This window comes from Eublepharis macularius, chromosome 2 (genome assembly GCF_028583425.1).
Source record: "Eublepharis macularius isolate TG4126 chromosome 2, MPM_Emac_v1.0, whole genome shotgun sequence".
Classification (NCBI taxonomy): domain Eukaryota; kingdom Metazoa; phylum Chordata; class Lepidosauria; order Squamata; family Eublepharidae; genus Eublepharis; species Eublepharis macularius.
In genome coordinates, this window is record NC_072791.1 from 45,932,192 (window position 1) to 45,948,896 (window position 16,705).

The 16,705-nt window shown below is 41.0% G+C and overlaps 1 protein-coding gene across 2 annotated transcripts in view; it reads left to right on the forward strand.

Annotated features, from left to right (window-relative positions):
- The window catches only part of AREL1 (apoptosis resistant E3 ubiquitin protein ligase 1), a 30,151-nt gene extending 14,819 nt beyond the window's left edge, over positions 1-15,332 (forward strand). The window contains exons 10-20 of one of the 2 annotated variants that reach the window (XM_054971587.1): positions 414-555; positions 1,355-1,476; positions 7,041-7,116; positions 7,632-7,741; positions 8,289-8,468; positions 8,574-8,699; positions 9,048-9,177; positions 9,275-9,333; positions 11,052-11,141; positions 12,077-12,252; positions 12,516-15,332. In XM_054971587.1, the coding sequence (XP_054827562.1) occupies positions 414-555; positions 1,355-1,476; positions 7,041-7,116; positions 7,632-7,741; positions 8,289-8,468; positions 8,574-8,699; positions 9,048-9,177; positions 9,275-9,333; positions 11,052-11,141; positions 12,077-12,252; positions 12,516-12,618 (1,314 nt within the window). In that variant the 3' untranslated portion in view covers positions 12,619-15,332. The remainder of the gene's footprint in view (positions 1-413; positions 556-1,354; positions 1,477-7,040; positions 7,117-7,631; positions 7,742-8,288; positions 8,469-8,573; positions 8,700-9,047; positions 9,178-9,274; positions 9,334-11,051; positions 11,142-12,076; positions 12,253-12,515) is intronic. The other variant, XM_054971588.1, reaches the window with a different exon arrangement.
- The last annotated feature ends 1,373 nt before the right edge of the window (positions 15,333-16,705 follow it).

Below are 16,705 nucleotides of genomic sequence, written 5' to 3' on the forward strand. Positions count from 1 at the left end.
ATCTGTCTTTTTTGAGGAAGAGGCTTTTGGGAAAATGCATTATTCCCATTTATCAACCAGAATCATAGGCACTTGAAATCATCTGTCATATCTGTATCAAGCTTGGGAGCCTTCTGTGGTTTCCATTTATGCTGCAGTCTGCTCCTGGTCATAATTTTCATCTTCTGTCTTTATAATTTTCTCTCCTGCCCCTTGTGAAACATCTAGCTCTGGTCCCTCTTGTTGAGGCTTTTCCTGCATGAAGCAGAGGTGATAAAAGCAACATCTTATCTGAATGTTTGATAGCTGCCTTGGCTCTGGATAGAAGGGCAAGGGAATGTGTACAGAGGGTGACCTTACTACATCTACTCTGTGTGCTGCGCTTTTCTGGTGAATGATGGTTTCACCCCTTTCCTGCATCTCTTTGCTGCTAGTTTTCTTACCATGGGCCTGATCCTGTGCACAAGCTGCTGACACTGGTGGTGGATGATGGGATACAGCCCCCCGTCGAGCTCAGTTGCAAGGAGAGGAACATCCTGGCAGCCACTTTCATTCGCTCTCTACATAAAAATATAGGTAAAGAGAGTAAGGGGTATAAGCGTCTATGGCTTAGTCTCTAATGCATCTTAATTGGCATAAAATAACAGAAACAACTACTCGCATTTTTAACTTGGTACAGAGTGCAAGCATTCTCCTTGGAGACTGTATCACTTGTGCATTTTGCACAGTCTCTAATAACATATTGTTATAATTATTAGCAAAGGGAGTTTAGCTTAATTCAGGATTGTTTAAGTGACCAGAAAACAATCACAAGCCATATCCTCCTGCTTTCCAGCTCATTGTTTTTTTTTCTGGTATTCCTTTGAAGAAGTTGGCACATTTGCAGCAGATGTTCCTGTAGATATTATTCATTCCCTCCTCCTTTTTAAATGTCTGGCCTCCTTTTATGGTCTCAGGATTGAAGAAGGTGAATAGAGATTTGAACCTGGAGGCTCTGAATATATGTGAGAAGGAGCTGGGATTTACGCAAGAATATAGGTGTGGGGAAAGGGAGAGAATAATGGGACAAGAAAATGTGAGTGGATAGAAAGAGGTTGGGCTTAGTTTGTGAAATAATGCTTGCAGTTTTAGTATGTTTAGCCATCTCTTATATTCTTGTTCTTCATATTTAGATTGTGAGCCCTTCTGGGGACAGCTTAAGCAACCTGTCAGTTTTGGTAGAATTATTGTGATCAGGGAGTCATGGACTTGACTAGCTGTAAACATAAATGTGAGAAGAAGCTCAAATGTTGTGTTACATTCTCCGTGGCAGAATAGTCTTGATGCTAGTGGTGCTTTGTTAATTGAAATATGACCATAAGATTATTGGTTTCAGGAGGTTCAGAAACTTTTCAAGACAAAGTAAACTTTTTCCAGAGGGAATTGCGTCAAGTGCACATGAAGAGACCCCACTCCAAGGTTACTCTGAAAGTCAGCCGTCACAGTCTTTTGGAATCAGTGAGTATATCTATAATACAAATTCTTTAGAAAGTGGTGTGTTTCTCAGAGCAGGCTGTGTAGACTGTTCCCTTCCTCTTCCAGAGGGCATTCATGTTCTTTCACACCAGGGGTCATTTCGTAGAAAAAGAGCGGCTGGAACTCATTAGCATAACGCATTAGCATAGCTCATTAGCATATGACACACCCCTTGAACAGGCCAAAATAGCCTGGATTCGGCTGTTGCCAGAGGGGGGAGTGTTCTCCCACCTGGCAGTGGCCTGATCAGGGCCGTTTTGGCCCCAATCCAGGCCGAAAGGGGCCCAAAACGGCCATTTTGGGCATGTTTTGGCCTGGATCAGTCCCCAAAAGGCACAGATTGGGTCGGTGCCGCACAGGGGAGGGGTTCCCCACCAGGCACCGACCCAATCCTGGGGGCTATGGCCCTGATCCCGGCTGAAACGGGCCCCAAATGGCCAAAAATGGCCATTTGGGGCCTGTTTGGGCCTGGATCAGGGCTGAAACAGCCCAGACCAAGTCAGTGCTATGCAGGGGAGGGTTCCTTCGCCTGGCACTGACCCGATCCAGGCCGTTCCGGCCCCGATCCCAGTGGAAAAGGGGGCCAAAATGGCCAAAAATGGCCATTTTGGGCCCAGATTGGGACTGAAATGGCAGGCACCGGGTCGGCTTCCCCCACCTCATACTAACTTGATCAGGACGGTTTCATTGGATGCAGGCCGAATTGGGCCCCAAACTGCCATTTTAGGCCTGTTTTGGCCTGGATTGGGGCCTAAATGGCTGGAACTGCGTTGGTGCCGGGTGGAGAAAGCTTCCCCCACCCAGCACCGACCTGATCCCGATGGTTTTGGCCCTGATCCTGGCCGAAACGGGCCCAAACTGGCTGAATATGTCCATTTTGGGCCCGTTTTGGCCCAGATCAGACCCTAAATGGCTGGGATCAGGTCAGTGCTGCATGGGGGAGGCTTCCTGCTCCTGGCACTGACGCAGTCCCAGCCGTTTAGGCCCCAGTCTGGGCCCAAACGGGCCCAAAATTGCTGAAAATGGCCATTTTGGGACCGTTTTGGCCCGGATTAGGGCCTAAACAGCCAGGATCAGGTTGGTGCCAGGCAGGGGAGTGTTTCCCCGCTTGGCACCAACCCGATCCAGGCGGTTTTGGGCCATTTTGGCCCCAATCAAGGCCTAAACGGCCCCAAATTTTTCAAAGTCAGGTGGGCAGGGCCACCTGACTGTTTGGGAAACTACTGGAACAGCGTTCCGGTGCATTCCCCCTCCAAATGAGCCCTGTTTCACACTGATCCAGAATAGGCTAGAGTATGATGTAGCTAGGATGATATTTCTCTGTTCCCTTCTCCAAGACTTGTAGCATTGGCCATGAACAAATAATTCTGTATTATCTGTCCTTTCTAACATGGTAGAAATGAAATGGAAAGCTGGCCTGTACAGTAGAAAGGATCATAGTTTTTCTTGGGCAGCCTCCTTTGTGGTGATGCCATTGTTGCTGCCACCAAGTATTGACTTGTTTTGTTCAGATGCTGCAGGAGTATGTTATTCTTTTTTTTATTGTAGATTTTATTTAAGAAATAGAAAAAACAATTGATAGTGCATAGAACCTTATACAGAAAGCTATTAAATAAATCTAACAGATTATATATGCTGTAAATACATTGAATAATAATAACAATACATTGTAGTACCAACAAAATATGAGTAAAATATATGAACTATTTTTCATTCTTTCACACCCCTTCCTCAATTCCAAGCTGATAGACCACAGCAATACAGATTATACTTCCACCTATTATTAAAGATCCTACATAAATGAGACTATAAGCATCTATATAGTATTTATCAACATTAGATTCATATTAGTTCAAACAAAGCAAAACTTAACAGTTATTCTAGGCAAGTATATAAGTAATTGAACTAAGAAAAATAAAAAACAATAAAAAAATTTCCCTCTGTCAACAATGAGTTAATTCATTTTTATGGTTATTTATCTACAATTAGCAAACTAATCTTCAGTAAAAGAATTAGCTATTTATTTAATATGTTAATCCATTAACATACAAAATAATAAGAAACTACTAAGAAACATGATATTTCAGCAAAAGAGAAATGATATTCCAACAGGGAGAAGAAACAGACAAAAAAATTCTTTTAAATTTTACATTTATCTAAAGGGAAGATTCCCCATATTTAATTCCAGCATTTGCTCATTCTGGAAAGCTTTTACTATCATAAATTGCTATTTTAATTTTTTTTAGTTGTTATATGTGAGGCAATTGATGACAATTTTGCACATAATATAATAAAAAGTTACTATTAGTTCCAACATTTACTCATTCTAAGAAACTATTAGCCTCATAAATTTCTAATTTAATTAATTTACCTCTTAAACTAATTTTTATTTTTTGTTATAAATACCAAATTTTCTTAGACTTTACTATGTAGCATACTTTGCTTATTATATATCAAGTAAATGGATGTCAATTTTGCAAGATAATCAACCCTAGTTGCGTATAAAAGAATGTGTGCCTTCAGTATCTCCTTTGCATCTGTCATCCTTGGAATCTCGGTGTGTGTGTGGGGGGGAACCTCCTGGGTCAAGATCACCATTGATCCTTCACAGAGTCTTCATGGAAGCCTAAATTGTTTTTTCTTAATTCCAAATCTGCTTGTAATGAATATCGAAATTCAGTCCCCCTTCCCACATCAGTAGTATTCTCCCAATGTTTTTTGAGTTCTTGGATGACTTGATTGGTTCTTTGAGATGCTTGATTTGTTTTGGACAGTCCAGAAAATAGTTCAAATCCATAATCAAGATCTTCAGGAACTCCTTCCATGGCCTGATCAGGTTGTTGAGATACCAGCACTGGTTCATTGTCTTGTGAACTTAGTTTTGGTGTATATTTCTCCCCTTGACCAATGTTGGCCAAAATACTTCCATAATCTTGTTTTACTTCGCTTAGCAAACTTTCCAGTTTCTTTGTGAGGGCGGAAGAGATCCTCTGTATAATTTCTTCTCAAGGCTGATTCATGGCTACCATTTTTCAGTCCAGCAGATGGCAGTAGATAGTGAACTACACAGTTCCAAAATCCACCATATTCCCCCCCCCCGCCCGCCCGCCCTTTTTTTATGTCCACAAATTTATTAAGTCTCTGATATAAAGAGTTTTGAATCCTTCCCTTTAGGTGATTTACAGTCCAGGTTGGCCCAATAATGTAATATGCTGAAACCAACTGATTGTTTACAAACACACTGTCATAGTCCTTCTAAAAAAAGTTTAGTAAAGCAAGCCCAAAGTGAAAGAAGAAGGACAGAGAAGATCTGGCAAAATTCCCAACAATTAGAAGAGCAGAGTAAAATACTGGCTGAGTTCCCAAACTCAATTCTTTTTTATCAGTAACCTGCCAGAGAGGAAATCCCAATTATTTTATCTCTCAGTCAGTACATTCATCTCAGTCAGTATTTTATCTCTCAGTCAGTACAGCCTTCGACAATATATAGTACATTCATCAATGCTAAGTTGATTAGCAAACATAGCGTTGAAATAGCTTTCGTCCTGAGCACAGATACAGGATACAAAATAAAATTTCAGTCTCTTGGAGGGGGGAGAGAAGGAACAAATCACTTAAAAGAAAAAAGAAATAAGGTCCCAGCGAGTCCAAGATCCAGAAAAGAAATTAGCAAGGCTGATTTACTTGGCATCTGCTGGCATGGACTGTTTCTTGCTTGGTGTAGTCGCGTTGAAAGAAGAGCCAGAAGATCGTTAAGCCCCTAATTAAAAGGACTCAAATATCCTCTGATATTCCTCTGCATGCCTAGATGATACATCTCCTATCATTAGGAGACGGGCTTGGGGTTTATTTTCATAAACCTGCCTTCACAGAAACAGCCAGCGTGGGAGCACAAAAGCCTGTGTACTACCGGTCTGTCGCCATTTTGCTTCTGCCCAGGAGTATGTTATTCTTCATAGCTTCCTTACTTGATCTATCAGGAGTAGCTAGTTAAGAGAACTTTACAAAATGTCAAAAAGCTGGTGGAGAGCAGGAGTATCCACTCCGTAGGGCCACCTATAGGGTTATTCATATTGTTACCTTGAGAGTTGCATAGGATTTACTGTTGCATGTCCATACAGTTCTTCTCAACTTGAAAGCTATGTATGCTATCCCAAGAGGAACTGACTCTGGCTCAGAAATGATGCAGTAATGTTGCGTTTAGCTTCTTCGTGGAGCTCCAAATAGATCTGTTATTTATTGCTAATGACTCACTGTTAAAACATTCTTAATTCTAAAAAGCAATTATCATTGAATCTCAGTCTCTCTGTTATGCAAACTCTTAAAAACAATTAGCTCTAGTTCTGCTGTTGATGACAGATCTGATCAAGGGAACTGATGTGAGTGAAATTAAAATACTTGATGTGGAGGATGATACTGTGAATATTACCAGAGAGTAGGCCTTTGCTTAGCAGAAAAAGGCTTAGAATCATTGCCTGCTAAGTGTAAGCAACCAGAAACAACAACTACTCAATTGTTCCCACGAGTCTAAGAGTTGAGAATCTATGCCTAGGTATTTCTAGTCACTTCCAAGGCTTTGTTTAAAGCAAACTTAGTCTTGTGGAATCAGTGCTTTAGAAAGTTAAGCACGTATTATGAGAACGAATCAAGAAACAACTGGTTTTCTGAGCATTTAAGAAAGTATGCTGCTAAATAATGAAGGTGATGAACCTTTCAAGAGCACAATTGTATTAAACCAATGTGTGCCAAGCCAGTAAAAATTACACTTCCCCATGGTCCCACTTTGCTATCATAATGGTGGCAGTGACAAGCCTACAAGGATTCAGTTTTCCTGTTCTCTCCCCACCCCATGCCTCTGTATCTCTGTTAGCATTTATACTGGGATTTTTTTTATTGTGCCATGCAATCCCAGCAGAACAGAAGCATGAACTGGAGATACAGTGCATCTGGTGTATAGTTATACTGAATCAGCTTTTTATATGTAGGAGCTGGGTGAAAAACAAGAGTATAATTTTCAGGATTGCAGAAAGCTAAAAAGAGATTATAAAGTGGCATCAGAACAGAGAAGTGAAACATTTTTTCAACATAAAGCTAAGCTATGTATGTGTCTTTACATAAATATAGAAACCAAATTCAAAATGGATTGATAAATAGGGAAGCAGAAGTAGTTCTGGGAAGAATAGGAGAACTGTATCTGAATACCTAGAAGACATTATAACAGGAGTTAACTGCTGTTCTAAGCCTGATTGTCATAGCATTTTTATCCTGCACTTCCTCCAAGGAGCTCATCCTTTCAACAGCCTTGTGCAGCTTGGTAGGCTGAGAGTGACTGGCCCAGGGTCATCCAGCGAACTACATGGTGGAGTGGATTTACAGAGGATAAGTGGGAAATATTAATCCACTGCAAAATTAAGTGATCTCTATAGTTCAGTGTGAGAAGAATTTTCCTGGCTGAAAATTAGAGTTAGTGCCTAAGGTCTCGTGTCTGCCTTCTGGTTTACAAATATAAGTCATTGCTGTTAACATACTTACCTTCATATTCCCAGTCTCTGAAAGCAACACGGAATTTTTCTGTTTCTGATTGGAGCAAAAACTTTGAAGTCGTTTTCCAGGATGAAGAAGGTGAGTTCATTTGCCACTGCAAGATCATTTGTGCACTTGAGGGGTGGGGGGAAGGAAAGAGGATAAGAGGAGTGTTTGGCTTTGTACTGTCTTATTCATGACCAACATTTTTGAAGCTTTCCATAATATCTTACAAATCCAATATAAAATAATTCTCATTTTAGAGATCAAAAAAATTGGGCATAGGTTACATGACTAGTTTAAGGGAAGGTAGCAGATATGCAGTAAAGCCAAAAGGTCTTTCAAGTTTTTTTAGCCCTGCTATAGTTTTAATTTATAGATATCCCTTCAGTATATTGCATTATTATCAAAAGTGGCTAACAATACAAAGCACTAATGTGAAAAAAATGATGCTACATTTCTCTCACCAAGTAGTCAGGGATCATGTTTCATAAACACTATAGTAATACTCCACAAAGAGAGATGGATCTCTTCTTTTTTTTTGCCAGCTAATTTCTGGAAGGCGTTGTGCTGCTGCAAGATCTAATTGGTCTTGAACCTCTTCTGTTTTGTAGCCCTGGATTGGGGAGGCCCTCGCAGAGAGTGGTTTGAATTGATCTGCAAAACTTTATTTGACACCATCAATCAGCTTTTCACCCGCTTCAGTGACAACAACCAAGCTTTGGTGAGTGTTTTTCCTTCACTCACTAGTGGAAAAAGAAGAGGCATATCATCTTGAGGCTTCCATTCAGAGGCTTATGGTTGAACATTTATACTGTAGTCCAAGGTCTTTCAGTGGCAGGAAACCTGCTGGCTTACCCCTTTAGCTGAGCCTACCTGCAAACAGATTTAAATTAGAGGAGAAACTAGTGTGAGCTTATAGTAAAAATGCTGGCGGATGGGCAGTGTGCAGCATTTTACAAATTATAGGAAATTCAGGTGCATAGCAGATCTTATATAATGTGTTTTCATATGTTTCCATGTCTGTGCTTTTACATACAGTATCTCTGTGTACTGCACTGAGACTAAATTATATGTTCTTTAGTTTAGGGCCGGACTAGAAGATGGTCCCTCCAGTCTTCACAGAGCTCTATACTTGAGTTTTACCTCAAAAGCACTGTTGCAAAGATGTGAAGGCATTTGACTACAGTGTATGAGCAGAAGGGTGCTTTCCCAGTAGCTTAGGTTACCAAAGTTGTAACTTTTGTAACTGTGGGCTCTGTTGTTTATAGGTGCACCCCAACCCCAATCGGCCTTCTCATTTGAGACTGAAAGTGTATGAATTTGCGGGGCGCTTGGTTGGAAAGTGTCTCTATGAGTCATCTTTGGGAGGGGCTTACAAGCAACTAGTGAGAGCTCGTTTCACTCGATCTTTCTTGGCTCAGATTATAGGACTGCGGATGCATTATAAGGTGACAGCATTTTTCACATTTGCATTGCTTAGCGACAAAATCATGGTTCCACAGCAAATGTTTTAATTTCTTTTCTCTTTCCATCCATGCTGCATTCCCTCTCAGTATTTTGAGACAGATGACCCAGAGTTTTATAAATCGAAAGTTTGCTTCATCTTGAACAATGATGTGAGTGAGATGGAACTAGTCTTTGCTGAGGAAAAATACAACAAATTGGGCCAACTTGAGAAGGTGAGAGGCACTGGTTGAAATTGTACCGTTTGGGCAAAGTTGGCATGCCACAGTGTTTCAGCAGGAGGGAACAGATACATTGTGAGTGTAAAGTGCTATCAAATCACAACTAACTTATGGTGACCCCAGCAAGGGGCTTTCAAGGCAAGTAAGAAACAGAGGTGGTTTGCCATTCCCATCCTCTGCAGATTCTTCCTTGGTGGTCTCCTATCCAAGGACTGACCCTGCTTAGCTTCTGAGATCTGATGAGTATATTGCCTTCCTTCCCAAGAGATGTATTTAGGATTTATTTGGATTTATGAGGTGTTATATATTTGCATGGAGATGAACAGTTTCTCATTGTTTCAGGTGGTTGAGTTGGTAACTGGCGGTGCTCAAGTACCAGTAACTAATGAAAACAAAATTTTCTACTTGAATCTGCTTGCGCAGTACAGATTGGCCAATCAGGTTAGAGAGGAAGTAGATCACTTCTTGAAAGGTAATGTAGTATATGGTGTGTACATTGTTGATGTCCTTTTCTAATTCATATGGTTCTTATTTTCTAAATAAATACATATTCTGCTGTTCTCTTTCAGGTCTCAATGAGCTGGTTCCTGAAAACCTTCTAGCTATTTTTGATGAAAATGAACTTGAGGTAAGATTGGGTGGTTCCGTCTTTGAAACTGCCATATTTTTGTTCTCATTCTCAGATTAATAATAACAATAATAATATTTGATTTATATACCACCCTTCAGGACAAGTTAACGTTCACTCAGACCAGTTTACAAAGTGTGCTATTATTATCCTCACAACAATCGCCCTACGAGGTGTGTGGGACTTAGAGAGCTCTGAAAGAACTGTGACTGACCCAGGGTCACCCAGCTGGCTTTAAGCAGAGGAATGGGGATTGGGGAATGAAACCTGGTTCTCCAGATTAGAGTCCTGTCGCTCTTTAACCACTGCACCAAACTGGCTCTGTGGGAGTTTGCATTAGGAGCTGTAATTCCAGCATTAAATGCTGTACATAGTTACTTTTTAGAGCTGTTCACATAAACCAGGTAAATCTTGTTCACCCACAATAAAAATTAATGTTGACTCAGAAGGATGTATCGATTAACCAGTGGTACTTTATCACCACTGAGCAATTTAGAAAGCACTCTGCCTCCCTAACCCTGTCGAGTCACTGCTCTTCCCTTTGTCTCATTTCATCCCCTCCTTCCAAACCTCAGTATCTGTGAAGCTACAGCTTAAACAGTAGTGCCTTCTGTGTGCTGTGTCTTGGTGATCGAGTACAAGAAGGCTCCAGGTCCAGTTTTCAGCATCTCCATGCAAAAAGATCTTGGATGGCAAGTGTTGGGGAAGGCCTTTCTCTGCCTAAGGCCCTGGAGGACTGCTGCCACTCAGAGTAGACAGTGCTGACCTAGATTTATCAATGGTCCATTTTCATATAAGGCAGCTTCATACACTGTTTCTTTGATACAGCCTGGCACCAAGAGGAAACTGACCTTTGCAGGCAGTTGGGAGTAGGGGCATTTTAGCCAATAATGCCTCTTGCTTATGAGTCCTTTAAATTTAGACAACAGGTTACATCTAGAGGGCTATAAGCAGAGCTCCCCTTGCAAAATAGAACTCCTCCTCCTTACAACTCACTGCACCCCTTTAAATGCTGTGGCCAGGGCTCAGGGACCCTCAGGAATGGTGCTGGTATGAGTGAGGGTCTTTAGTGGGAAGAAATCCACATCCCCAACCGAAACGCCTTTCTTCCTGTAGAAAATGAACATTGTCCAAGCCAATTATTTTTGTTAACCACAAACTTGTATGTTGTATATGCTCAGGATGTCTTCTCAAGTTTCCAGGTCCCTAAGGTTGCTTTAAAATGGGGAGTAGCAGTTGTTTACGAATGTTTCTGCTCTTTTGGCCTTGAAATGCTGTGGCCAAAAGAGCGTAACACTGAATGGTTATGCAGTGGTTGGCCCAAATGTATAATAGCTGATACTGGTTTGTGTGATATCTATGGAATGGTACTTTGTGTAGCAGTACATGAGCTTCTATCACCTAAGTCATGAGGACAATAGGAACTATTTTGAAATGACCTTGTGGTTCTTTAAGAGCTTACGGTCCTCTGAATTCTCATCCTTTATTTTGTGCTTCAATAATTGTTGCTCCTCCCTTTCTTTTTCTTCTTTTCTACAGCAGTACCTTTCAGTCTTCTTAACTTGAATGAACTCTTTTTGTGGAGTCCATTAGAGTAAATATAGAGTCATGACCCTAGCTCAGAGTTTTAGCACTTGATGTACTTGCTATGCTATGTTTGAATGATGTTTGAAGAAAAAAACCTGTAGCCCAGTTTTCTTAACTTTTGTTTTCTTCAGTTGCTGATGTGTGGTACTGGAGACATCAGTGTCTGTGATTTCAAAGCACATGCTGTGGTGGTGGGCGGTTCCTGGCATTTCCGAGAAAAGGCAAGTAGAAATAAGCCATATCCCCAAAGGATCAAGGTTGCAAATGTGCATTGACAAGGAAAATATGCTTTCTAAATTTAAAATGCTAAAACTGTAGAAAATATGGATGAATGAAAAAGCAAAGACTGGAATATAAACTTTTAGACTAAAGTGCATCTTTTCTGATGATCTCATAACATCTTCATTTGGTTTTGTCCCCAAAGTCTCTGGAATGCTCTTTGTTTTATATGCATGTTTTGTGCTGTGGTGTGGTTGAAGTGTTCAAGTAGGACCTGGGACATCCAGGTTTGAATTCCCACTCTGGCACAGAACCTTGCTGGGCCATCTTGAGCCAATCATGTGCTCAGCTTAACCTACCTCACAGGGTTCTTGTGAGGATAAAATGGAGAACACGACAGCATAAGTCACTTTCGGTCCCCACTGGGGAAACAGTGGTGTATAAACTATGTAAATCAATAAAAGTAAATTATAAAAGTGAATTAAAAATATTATTCAGGCCAGGTTTACAGGAAACAACCTCTCCTAGATCAGTCTAAATATTAAGAGGAGTACAGCCATCTGCATGCTCCTGTGATCTTACTATTTATCATCTTTGTTGGGGAAGATTCTCGTGATGCTGCAAAATCATATCTCCCCCCTCCAAAGAAATATCAGATGTAATTAAATTTGTTGATTATTTTAATTATTATTTTGTTTTATAATGTATCTTATTGTTACCTCCTCTGAGGGTAAAGCATGTCTACAAATGCTTTGAATAAATAATATAAATTCATTTAAAAAAATACAGGAATGTAAGGAGGTAACAGTTTGGCATGTGTGATAGGCCATTCCGTATAACTGGATATAGTGCTTGTTTTGCAAGGACTTTAACAAGGTTCTTCTCCCTGAGGTCTGCAATTGCCTTTGTTTCCCTGATTTCATACTGCATCTTTTAGGTTATGAGGTGGTTTTGGACTGTGGTTTCCAGTTTCACACAGGAAGAACTGGCCAGGCTGTTGCAGTTCACCACTGGCTCTTCTCAGCTGCCTCCTGGAGGATTTGCTGCACTCTGCCCATCTTTCCAGATCATTGCAGCTCCAACGCACAGTACACTGCCAACTGCCCATACTTGGTGAGTTACCTCTTGAGGCAGTAAGACACCGATAGCAAGTCTCTCAATTGTCTGTAGTTAGCTGTATTTTGATAATGTACAGTGCCCCTTCCTGTATCTTTTAGTTCTTGCAATTTTGAGATCTACTAAAGGCCACTGAGCTGCTCACATATATGGCATATTATTGTATACCAGTGCAGTAGATTGCCTTGCCTAAAAATTATTGAAATCATGCAAGTGTAGGTGTTTTGTGGTGTTTATCAGTATTTATTCTTTTCTTTCAGTTTTAACCAGCTGTGCCTCCCCACTTACGATTCCTATGAAGAGGTACACAAGATGTTGCAACTGGCCATCAGCGAAGGCTGTGAGGGTTTTGGCATGCTCTGATTGCCCAGAAAGAAACCCATCTAGCTTCCTTTGTTTTTCAGGCAAGGCCCAGCCCCACTTCACTGCTCATTCTAATACCCCGTCTTAGGAGTAGTGGAGGCGGAGTAGAAGCATCATGCAAACAGGAATGTCTATCTGCAGTGTTTCATGGAGGCCTCCCAGTAGCTGGAGTACATTATTGGGAGCTTACCTTGCCTCTTCCCTTTTCCACCTCAGTTCAGTTTGGTACATGAAATGAAGTGAGATGCATCTGTTGTGATATGTGCAGCCATCTGAAGGAAGGATGCATGTAAGCAAAAGTTGCTATCTGGTGCAGAAGGCTTCTAACTTAAAATACATTGGTTGTTTTGGGGAACAAATGGACCAGTATGGAGCTCCAAGTTCCTAGATTATGGGAAGCCTTAATACCTTTTCATGCATTGGCCCAACTTTTCACATAAATAATTCCTTTTCGATTTAGATATTGCAGAAGGACCATAAAATCATCCCTTCCTCCTTTTGTACCTGATCCATTAGGGCTTTAAATTCTCTTTGCTACCTTGCAATTGCTTGCTGGGAAGGGAAGGTGGCATTTTTGTCACTGGAGCCCAAGGGCTGGCCCTGGCAGGGGCACTGTGCTACCTCTGCCAGGTGCTAGCAACAGGATGTATTTGGGCAGCAGCAGTAACTTCCACCAACTGAACTGGAAAAGGAATTTTCAATCATTGGTTCTGACAGTAATTATGAACTTCAATAGGAGATTCCCCCCCTCCTTAATACAGGATGAATATAAGTGTGCATGAGATCCAATGCCTATCCCAGGACCTGTCTTTGAGGGTACTTTGGAAGTAATGGTGGTATGTTAAGAGGCAGCTATTATTTGTATAGAAGTATATTCAAGTGATAGAGCTTAGCACCTTCATCTTCCACGGGATGTGATGTCTACCTCTACCACAAAACAGCAAGAGTTTATTTCATTAGCGTGCTTCAGGCAGAGTTGTTAACCCATGTCCAGTTCTCCTATTTTCTGTGTCCCAAACATTCCATTTATTTTTATGGGGATTAAATTGGAGCTGTCCATAAGGCACTTAAGCAGGTGGGCTTACAAGACAACTTACTGTACTACCCACTCTCCAGGCTATTTGGGAGATGGTGGGAGCAGCCATGTATAACTGATCAGTATCTCTGACTAATTCTGACTACAACTTCTCCACTACTCCTATTTCCTTGGCAATAAAGGAATGGGAATTCAGGGATCCTAGCTGGCGGTGTAGCCAGTTCTCATCAGCAAAGCCAAAATCTGAGTGGATTGTGAAGTCAATACTCTGTTGGCACCTAAAGTGCATTTCTTGTAGTCAAGAAAGAGATGTTGGTGGGTGGTTATTTAATGAGAGGAGGCAACAACTGTAACTGTCTGGACAAAGGGAGATTTCCCCCAAGGCTGGAATCTCAATTCGGTGTCTCATAAAATTGAACTCAATAAAAATAGTTGACAGTGGTGCCAGTTTTTCCAGTTCAACCAGATTATGGCTACAGCTTTTTGAGATGACAAATTGACATTTTTTAAAGATAATATGAAATAATATGAATTTAAAGGGGGGAGTAGGCTTTCATTTTTTTCCTATAGGTGAATGCAGATCATATTTGTACAGAAGTACAAGCCATCACTCTGCCAAAAAATGTTAGTACTCTGAGTATTGGGACAGCTCAGGGAGTCTTTTCCCTTTGGGGGCTTGTTTAGAGACCACCACTGTATTTTCCTTCATGGCAGACGTTTTTCTTCAGGCAATAGCTCTTTTTCAAAGCTGATATTTATGCCATCATATTGCACTAAAGATGACTTGTATAAAGAGTGCAATTCAGGTTCCTGAATGACTTCTGGCACCTACCCACTGCTCTCCTTAGGGACCAAAAGGAGATAATGCTGTAGTGAATGGCTGAGGAGAGCTGCTTGTTGCAGCTGTCCTTTTTTTTCTTGTTCCCTAACCTATTGAAGGCTTTTTCCAGCCATGGCTTGAAGTTGGTTCTGCTACATCTTCCTCAGGAATCCTGTCCTTTTTTAATACTAAGGACCGAGTGGCTGGTAATTCAGCAGGTATCCTCTGCTTGAAACCACTCTCCTATAACAATATGTATTTGGCACTTGTTGCCTTTTTGCAGCTGTACAGATGCCAAGGATTTTCTTCATACACAAGCACAGTCAGAACAGTGGATGGTGCAGCTTGTTCCTAGCTAATAAGGTGCTTCTGCATGGGTTCTTTTACGCCCATCATTAGCCAGTCCCATCGTTCCAGGGCTTCATAACTTCAATACAGAGGATCTGATTTTGCTTCTTGTTCTCTCCTACCCATGTCTGTTGCCTGGATTCCAGTGTGGGGGCATGATACAGGCTGTGCTCTAGCCATCTATAGCAGATGTGTGAGTTTTGAAGTTCCTTTCTCACTGTCTTTGTTCCATCTAATGTAACTATGTCAGTTTCCAGGGTAGAGGTTAACTTTATGGTACTGTCTCAAGTAGGTCTCTAAATGCTGGAATTGCAATGGATACCACAGGGCTTTGATCTTGCCCTGTCTCTGAAAACTAGCTTGCATGTTTTAGAAACCAACATCTATTAAGTTTAGCTAGACCAGAGCCTGTTTTCAGCTAGCCAGCTCCAGGCTGTATTCAAGTGAGATTCTGTAAGTCTCTATAGATGTAAATAGTTTGTACAATAAATAAAAATATTTAAAATATGGTGTGATTGTCATATAATGGGAATTATTCTCATATTATTTCCCATGTAAGGCTACATTAAATAGTTGATGGGATGGTGACTGTTCCTCAGGCTTTTAGAACTGGCTCTTGACATTCTCTTGTGGCACAAACTGTGTTCAGACTGATTTTGAGATTTCACAAGGAAATGACAGCCACACTTGCACATTAGAAGCCTATAAGAATATCTGAATAGTTTACCTACTCACCAGCTGCCAGGTTTTGAATTGGCCCCAGCATTAAATTGGGATTATTCTACTTGCTGCCTATTTCTTAGTAGTGGGTTTCCTTCAGATTAAAAGGGTTTTTTTTGTGTGATTACTGTTGAATACCTATTATCCATACTCTGGTATGGGTATTCATGATAATCACACCACAGATTAATCCTTAGGACACTTGGGATATGCATTTTATAACTCCTGAATTGTAAATTATTTTATTTTATTTGGTTCGTACCCCACCCTTCCCGCAAGCGGGCTCAGGGCAGCTTCCAACAAGATACATAATTAAAAGATACAATAAAAACATAACCATTTGACCCAAATAACATGAAAATTATCCAGTAACTGGCTGTTTGATCAACAACAAATAAAGAATTAAAATAAGAATGAAACGGTGCACCCATGTTGAGCTCTGCAACATATTTTAAAAGTGTGCATTATACAGTAATAGTACAAAAGAAATGCAGCAGACCACAGTAGCAGTTGTAATACACAAAATGAGCTGCCAACTCCAGGCAGAGCTCTCAAACACCCACAGTTTAGTTATACAGCTGATGTGTGTGTTTGTTGCCCTCAACTTTGTTAGAGGGGTCCAAAGAAGACATGTAACAAGTGGGGGACCTGGTACCCAAATGGGGGTCTCGGTTGCAAGGAGAGGGGGTAATGAGCGAGATCTCCACCTGTGTATATGGGGGATTGTTCCTCGAGAGAACTCTTTTAATAAATAAGCGGATGTTCATCCAAAAAGAATTTTATTTATAAAATAACAAAGACCAATTGCACACAGATTACACACTACATGCACACGCACACAGCAAACTAGAAAAACGGGGAGGAAATGAGATTTGTTGGGTTGGGTAATAGTTACCAATCTAGAAGGGTGTGTTCCTGAGAGAGTAGCATTGAGCGACCAACACTTTGTGACAGGAAAATGAGAGGCTCAGATGGGGGTCTGAGGGTGGATGCTGGATCCGAATGTGGAAGGGTAGCCCAATTATACTGTGGAATGTATCCTGTGGCAGGATTGAATCTTCTGCCCAAAACAACTTAATGGCCATCTCCGGGGTGAGACAAAGAACTGGGGAAACTTTGATTAAGCTTTCTTAAGTGAAATTAAAGTTTATCGATGATGTTTG